Source organism: Oncorhynchus tshawytscha, linkage group LG13, assembly GCF_018296145.1.
Source record: "Oncorhynchus tshawytscha isolate Ot180627B linkage group LG13, Otsh_v2.0, whole genome shotgun sequence".
NCBI classification, from domain to species: domain Eukaryota; kingdom Metazoa; phylum Chordata; class Actinopteri; order Salmoniformes; family Salmonidae; genus Oncorhynchus; species Oncorhynchus tshawytscha.
The window spans coordinates 56,928,457-56,936,993 of record NC_056441.1 but is presented as its reverse complement, the minus strand read 5'-3'; the positions used below and the strand labels follow the sequence as shown (position 1 = coordinate 56,936,993).

General features: G+C 40.6%; 1 protein-coding gene across 1 annotated transcript; it reads right to left on the bottom strand.

Annotated features, from left to right (window-relative positions):
* Positions 1-3,066: 3,066 nt before the first annotated feature.
* LOC112265273 (proteasome subunit alpha type-6) lies at positions 3,067-6,980 on the bottom strand. The gene is made up of 7 exons (XM_024442417.2): positions 6,684-6,980; positions 6,169-6,263; positions 5,776-5,857; positions 5,512-5,667; positions 3,939-4,117; positions 3,740-3,834; positions 3,067-3,551 (listed from the first exon to the last, which is right to left on the bottom strand). Exons 1-7 carry the CDS (start codon positions 6,757-6,759, stop codon positions 3,494-3,496), a joined length of 741 nt encoding a protein of 246 aa, XP_024298185.1. The 5' UTR covers positions 6,760-6,980; the 3' UTR covers positions 3,067-3,493.
* Between the last annotated feature and the right edge of the window lie 1,557 nt (positions 6,981-8,537).

The following is an 8,537-nucleotide window of genomic DNA, read 5'->3' as shown; positions in this document are numbered from 1 at the left end:
GCATCACCTGTTGCATTTTCCCTTTGGATTACAGTAGTCTAATATAAACAGTGGCACCCTGCAGCCTTAAATGCCCATAAAACGTCATAAAGACCATCCCATGTCCTTTTTAGCACAACAATCCAATACAGTCCAGCCAGTTTGCATGGTACAATTGTTTCAGACTGTACAGGCCCTTACTTTCATTTAAATTCATTTAATTCAGGAAGTAAACTGAAATTCCAATTCCAATGTGCTCTATAAAAACGAGGTTTACTTACTGAACTGCCTGAATTTAAATGGAATTGACCCTGGATACTAAGTTGACTGACTCATTGCACTATTCCCCTTTAGTTTTGACAGTGTGTTTTCATAAATTAAATCTGGAGTGCCTGAGTGCTCTCCGAGTGGGCTCTTAGCGTTCGTAAATTCAGAGCTGTTGTCAGACTGTCAGCGCGTTTTGCTCAGCGCGTTTAGAGCGCACACTAGACGCTCTAGCCGAGGAGTAGGGTCAAACCGAGCGTTCGGGCAACACAAAAGCAGTCAAGCACCCAAGCTAACTGGATAACATTGGCTAGCTTGCTAGCTACTTCAAGACACAAATGAGAGAACAGCTCACCACTCTGACCATTTTACTCGCCCTAGCAGAGCTGGTTCGGCTGTTTTCATTTTATACAGAGCGTTGATGACTGTAACTGTGCTGCTGGCAACAATTTAATTACGCTTTTTTTGCCAACGTTGACTGATACCCGGCCACATTCAACGGGTGTTGACCATATTCAACAGGTGTTGAGCGTTCGTAAATTCTGTTATTACCTGTCATTCTGCGCTCTGGAACACTCAGAAGGGGGTGCTCTGAAAGCGGAGTAGATAGCTAGAGCGAATTTACGAACGCGCCCAGTGTTGTGTCACGTGCTGTGACAGTGTTGTGGCGGTGAGGCCCATTCAAAACAACAGGATTAGAATTGTGTCTTTGATTCGACGTTTGTTTGTGTCTGTATGTTTCACTGTAATGAATATGGCTCAGGCTGGCTTTATCCCAGGGGTTTACTCATCTACAATGGAGGATGGCATTTGCACTGTCAGAGTGGGGGAGATTGGTGATGATGTTTGGGTCGTAGTGCTATATTGTACGGAATAATCATTTTTATCAGACAGGGTCTATGTCGAAATGCTACCCATATCTCTCTATATGGTCCACTACTTTTGATCAGGTCCTATAGGGCTCTGGTCAAAAGCAGTGCACTACATAGGGAATCATATTCTACCATTAATAAACCTAAATTATTAAGCACACATAAATGTACCATGGCATTATCAACAGGCAAAAAAAACATCAACATGGCTATATGAAGTACCAACGAGGCACATGTGCATGCCTTGTGCTGAAGTGGCAGCAAGGCCGCAAGGGGAAGAATATCACAAGTTAAGCAACATCGCTATCCACTGGTTATCTACTGTATGTGAACTGAATTCCTATTTCACTGATACCTGCTGAAACTCTGATCATTATCTCAATAGCACCATCTACTGGCCCAGTACTGAAGTGTAGCCTCCTACAGTGGGATTCAGGGAAAGCATGTGGAACAGAGAAGTGAGGTCATGGCCAGTGGGAGAATTGTAATAGAATGTGTGTGTCCCTCATTTGTGCATGGATTATTGTTTGATGTCTGGGCCCATATTCGCAAAGTGTCCCAGAATAGGGTTAGCTGATCTGGGATCAGGTCCCTTCTCTTTTTCATTATGATTTAAAAGGACAAATCGATCCTAGATCAGGACATATATCCTCAAAGCGTCTCCAAGTACAAAATTGGTCGTAAGTACTGAGAATAGAGACATTTCACACCTACTCTTAGGGGTAAAAATATAAGCTATGCATGAAGCCTCTTTCGTCATAAGAGTCCCACCTAGTCAACAGATATTTAGGACACCTCGTGATACCAGTTAAAAGTTACCAGCAGGTTTCTTGATAATAGACAAATGCAGTGAGTCAGTGCTTCTGGCGCCACATGCAATTGCTTTGGAGTAGTTAGAATGTTTTGAAATTTCTATATAATCAATCTATAAATAATCTAGACCTACGGATAAACACAACTGTATCTCTTGCACTTTTGACAATGACTTCACATGAGTACTATTTCACACGATATCCCTAGATACTTAGAACCACTAGGCTAATCAATAATCAAGTTTTTCTTTTGATTATTTAATTAACCTACATCAAGTTAAATCAGGTTATCCCGTTGAAGAGCAATATCACATTGTTTAAAAAATATGCCTAAATTGGGCATGACGATAAGTTGGGCCACTGAAGCCATCTGGGGCCTTACGTTAACTTTGATTGTGTTCGATGAAAATGGAATAGCTTTCAAAACGTTTTATGCAACATTATCGGCAAGTGTGACTTAATGCCTACTGTGCCAAAGCGATTAGGAGTTGTTAAACAGGAGTGACGAGTGTGTTGATATAATGGTACTAGGATCAAAATTCCACTTTTTACAACCATCAGAATTCGTTGTTTTTTTTAAAAGAAGATGGATGCTATTAGGCAAGAATTAAGAGTAGGCAAAGTGATTGCATCCGGCATATATTGTTTTACCATTGCAACATTTGATGGTTGTCTGAAACATGCTATAGAGTTCACAGCTGGCGATGCCTCATCACCAACGGTTATTCTCCATCATATGCAACAACGTCAATGAGCGTCATCACTATCTTTCCTTTGTGGTACCTCAAACTGTTGTGATTACCAGCTGAGATAAACTTTTATGAACAGATTTTACTCCTGGCTCAGATATTGTCTGAGCAGTGTCTTAATAACATCATCCTAAAACCTACTCTGAGCTGGGAGTTTTTTGTGTGTGTTAAAACACGTTTTAACAGGATTCCTAGGACCTTTACTGAGACGCTTTGCGGATACGGCCCAGCACCACTACTCTAAGACATGTTGTGAATATGGATCCAGAACTCCAGTTACATATGGCGAATCAAATAAATACAAAAGGTTAAGCACTACTGTGTCTTTTGTGATTCTACAGAAAACATCTAAGCATATCAGAATAAAAAAGGGATATTAGTGTTCTTTTGTTTTACTTGATGTGTTTTATTCTGTTAGACAGTGTTTCTGTAGCAGGTGATAGATGACATGAGTAATGCTCTGGTCACAGGTAGCTAAAACCCATTTGGTGGTCATAAACAATGAGGTTCAATGAGATACAGACAATAAATAGGATGGATGAAACGATCCACACGATCAAACCATTCCAACAACAACCAAAGTCTAGTTACGGCTTGGCTGTATGTCCTAGGAGCTTAGATATGCAGACTGAAGGTGAAAATCAACCTGTGCAGATGTAAATAGCTGGAAAGTAGAAAAATATCCTAGTATTGTTTAAGATGGGACCTTCTGCAACAGCAGTCTGAAGTAGATCTACTGCAGTAGTATTAATGTCCAATTACTGAACCACTAGGTTAGTTAGTCACCCTGATCTACTGTATGTGGATGGCTGCACCTCTACTCCCGCTCAGCAATGGCCACCAGGTGGGTGTCGATCTCTGTCTCAGAGAGTGTCCTGTGAGGGGGAAGATGAGAAGATGAGAGTGCATGTTAGAAACAGGCTTGGGGAGAGAGAAAGGGATAGATGAATTGCATATTGATCACTTGGCTGTTGTTCCCTCGTCTAAAACCTTGATCATTACCATATGAGCATATGGAAAAACACAGTGATGACGAAATGCAGTTACTGTGATAGTATAGTACCTGAACTTGGGGCTTTCCTTAGTCACCACACCCACTTCAATTTCACTGGGCTTGAAGTCCATGGACAGAATTGAAGAGAGACAGGAGATGGCCAACTATAGGAGAGGGAAAGCAACAGAGAGAGAGAGACTGAATACTGTACAGATTTTCACTTTTCGCCAGATGTTTCCATGAGTATCCAGGGCATCCATCCGCCTACCTCCACAGTCATCTCATATGACAGCTCCGGCCTCTTCTTCAGTTTCTTCTCCAGGTAGCTGTTAGCCTCTGTCTGCTTGGCCCCTACGCTAGTGGCCCTAAAGCCACAGAAGTAGCCTGCCGGGTCACACTTATACAGCATGGGACCCAGCTGGGGGTCAATGGCCACAAAGATCATACCTGGAGATATGGGGAGGAGATGGTTATGGGTCTGTGTCCTCTGTGTGGGAGTGAGGACTCACCTACTGCACTTACTGTTTTTTTTCAATCACTTTGATGCCATTTTCACAACTCTCAGCACAAAAATCTAAACAGATCGTCAAAATGGTTCTTGTTTCAAAACTCTAAGCACATTTTCAGTTAACTGAGTGCAGCAAACAAATTCACATTTTTTGTTCACTGCACCAAATCACTCTTTCAATTTGGATACATATTCGATCTACTGAACAAAAATATAAACGCAACATGTAAAGTGTTGGTCCCATGTTTCATGAGCTGAAATGAAAGATCCCTGAAATGTTCCATTTGCACAAAAAGCTTATTTATCTAAAATTTTGTGGACACTTTTGTTTACATCCCTGTTAGTGAGCATTTCTCCTTTGCCAAGATAATCCATCCACCTGACAGATGTGACACATCCAAGAAGCAAATTAAACAGTATGCTCATTACATAGGTGCACCTTGTGTTGGAGACCAAAAAAGACCATTCTAAAATGTGCAGTTTTGTCACACTACACATTGCCACAGATGTCTCAAGTTTTGAGGGAGTGTGCAATTGACATGCTGAAATCCATAGATTAGGGCCAAATGCATTTATTTAAATTGACTGATTTCCTCATTTTTTAAATTGATTTATTTCACCTTTATTTAACCAGGTAGGCAAGTTGAGAACAAGTTCTCATATGAACTGTAACTTTTTTTATTTATTTATTTTTTATTTTTTAACCTTTATTTAACCAGGCAAGTCAGTTAAGAACACATTCTTATTTTCAATGACGGCCTGGGAACAGTGGGTTAACTGCCTGTTCAGGGGCAGAACGACAGATTTGTACCTTGTCAGCTCGGGGGTTTGAACTCACAACCTTCCGGTTACTAGTCCAACACTCTAACCACTAGGCTACCCTGCCAGTAGAATTGTTGCATGTTGCATTTATATTTTTGTTCAGTATAAGTATCTGCGTTTTAAAATGTAATATTCACTTTACTTTTGATATGATTTTTTTGTAATTTGTTAATAATAAAATTAACTACTACTTATAAAACTGCTCAAAACGGATAACTGCTGAACTAAAATGATATAGTGCCTAGTTAATGTATATAGTTTGATAACTGCTGAACACTGTAGAATTCTATATATTTTTTTGTAGAAATGTCTCAATTTGACACAAGGTAAAAACCAAATCATATATGGATGTGGCTGCAAATACTACATCATCATTCTCCATCAGCCAGTGTGCCTTAATAGAACAAAGTGGAAAGAGTCACTCTATGCGCTACCATTTGGAATTCTAGTGTGGTGAATCAATGGAGAGGAAGAGGAAAGAGAGACCGGGTGACGGGACGACACCACTCACAGCATCCCAGAGGTCTCATCTCAGCATTCTGTGTGTAGACCTGGGAGATGTCCGCCATTCTCCGACACAACATGTCTGCTGTGATGTCATAGCCAAACTTGTACTTCCATTCGGCGGCCTCCACTCGTGCCCTGTGGACCTGGGATCGACTGTCCGCTGAGGGGGGAGAGGAAGAGAGGGTAAACGTATGTGTGTGTGTGTGTGTGTGTGTGTGTGTGTGAGCGTGCGTGTGATGTGAGATGTCGTATGTGCCATTATACACACCATTATGTCCTGTCATCACACATCCAATGCGTGGGGTAAGTGGGTACATGTTGGTCAGAGTGGCAGAATCCAGCAGCTTGTCCTGTAGTATAATGACAGGGTCACATATATACATACATATAATAGATTATACCTCATTGTTGTTAGGAATATTGGGTTGGTTCCACAATACCAGCTTTCCTTGGACAAGCTTTAACAAAACCATGGCTTGTGTCCTGTCAGCAGGAACCCTCGAGACACCACTCGGTCATGCTTCACTGTTCATGACTGACTCTTTCTCTCAAGCCAGATATCGGCGTTCTTTTTTCTAATTTGGATGAAGACAAAGACAACCAAGAAAGAAGCTCCTGGTACCATGGAGATGTAGCTAAGGACCGACGCAGAATATCTTACCGGCACTTTCTTCTGTGTGACCACCACAGCACAGTCTGTCCCCCGCACGCCCAGTGATGTCAACCCACCCTGCGCGATGGCTTTGAAGGCATACTCTGAGGGGCAACATATGAGAACATGAGATTATACTTCTTAAATATAGGCTAACTTTTAAAAGCTGCATGGGGTAAACAGGGGACTTTGAATACTATACTTCTAAAGGTGCTCTTGGGAAAGTCTCAAACATTGGTAGATCGCTTAATTGACGAACAAATAATACCACAGACAAGAAAAGCACATTTAAAACATTCGTCCCCCCCGACATATTCTATGTGAAATACACAATCACTCTATGTTTATAATCACAATATACTACACTTTTGGCCTATGGAGATGCTCAACATCGGATACAGCGCAACATATTGCGAATATCTTACATTTGAGATGCTACAGAATGATACCTATACAGAGGCTAGACTAGCCTAGGTCATCCGCTGCATGAAGCAAAACCGGAGGAATGAAGCAAAATATCTCACCGACTTGATAGAGGCGGCCCTCAGGAGAAAAAATCGTGATGTGTCGGTCAAATCCAGCATTCGAACCACGGGACATTGCTTTGCTTCAAATGATGGTCACCAGAAGTGAACTTTCGGCGAGATACTTGTTACCTTTTCTGCAGTAGCCTAATAACCTTATATGACTATATTCATAGTTTATTTTTTATTTTTGTGGTACAAAAAAAGAAGATCACTACAATAGAGAGCAGACGACGATAAAGACGTTTGTAGAGCTTCCCGGAGTTTTACTTTCTCTTTCTTTTTTCAATGAATCATGAGAAGGTTGGCACATGTGTGTTGTGAACAACATTAGCGTGAGCAAAAAATAGTGGACTCGGCGGGTTGCCTTCAAAATAAAAGTCCCGAATTGAAACTAAAGCAAACGGATAACAATTGTAGAATCATGCCACAATTGGACTAAATTGCTAAACAAGGTTGGAATGTAGCTATACAAATTCAACAAATGTTAATTATGAGTTAATTTGACAAAAATGTAACATTTGGGTTGAAATTGCACTGTGGATATATTAGACTTCAGAATTGCATTGGGGGCATACTTCCATTCCAATGTACAGCCTAACCTATGGATCTTGTGTCCATGAAATGGGGCCTCAGCCTACTCAGTGACATTCACAGAACAGCTATGCTAGTCAATATGATGCAAAACGCAGAATCATAAGATGCACAATGCATCATACCGGCTGTATTTCTGAATTTTGAAAGTGATATATCTTAAAAACTTGATCGCTGACATGGAAAACAGTTTGGGACTATATCAACAACAGACCAATGAAACAAATACCAAAATATAGTTTTTTGGTGGATTTTCCTTTAAATTCATTCAATAAGAGCTATGATGCTAATATTTGTGTACACTCTACATAGTTATGTTCTGTGAGTGTCACTTAGTAGGCTGACACCCCATTTCATGGACCCAAGATCCTTAGGTATGGCTGTACGTTGCAATGTAAGTATGCCCCCAATGCAATTATAAAGTCTAATATATCCATATTGCGATTACAACAGATTTCAACAAATTAACTAATTATTATCTTTTGATGAATTTCTATAACAACATTTCAATTTTGTTTAGCATAAACTAGTCCAGTTGTGGCATGATTGTACAATTTGTACCCGTTTGCATGGTTCATTTGGGGACTTTTATTTTGAAGGCGGACCCCCGTCTGTACTATTGTTGCTCACGGTAATATTGTTAACAGCACACTGGTAAGGCTGGTTATAATTTGATCGCAATAAGGAAGTTGTCTGTGGAAGGATATAGGCCTACTGGCAAAATAAATCATGAGAAAACATGTATCTTATTAAACAAATTATGGTAGGGCCCCCAACAGCAATGGTTCCCAAACTTTTTCACTCAAGTCCCTCTTCCAGCATTGGGGAACACCCCCACTGTTCATGACACAAACTGTTCACACCCCTCTTGTTGATGGAGAGAATCTTTTGCAAGTTTAAAGCTTATTTCTTGCCATTTTACATGTTTTGTCATGGGGTGAAGAGAACACTTTGAAGTTTTAAAGCAAATTTAAAAAACGTTAGCTGACACGGGCTAGTTGATCTGGATATTACTTACAAGTTAGAAATAGCTCAAAGATCTGCAATGACAAGAGGAAAACTGATGGTGCACAACCCAATTTAGAAATTGCACCTTGTGGATTCTACTATTACAACTTTCAAGAGTAAACTGAGGGCTGACAGAGTTCCTTAAAAGTTTCGGAACCACTGCCCTGCAGTATATGAAAACCTGTGCCTACTCCCATTTCGTAAAGAAGAGGTCGCTCTCTCTCTCTCTCTCTCTCTCTCTCTCTCTCTCTC

Coding starts and splice junctions, on each gene's coding strand:
- LOC112265273 (XM_024442417.2), bottom strand. CDS start 6,759: ATGTCCCGTGGTTCGAATGCTGGATTTGACCGACACATCACGATTTTT. Junction 6,264..6,683: donor GGGCCGCCTCTATCAAGTCG/GTGAGATATTTT, acceptor GTTGCCCCTCAG/AGTATGCCTTCAAAGCCATC. Junction 4,118..5,511: donor GATGAGACCTCTGGGATGCT/GTGAGTGGTGTC, acceptor CCATATCTCCAG/GTATGATCTTTGTGGCCATT.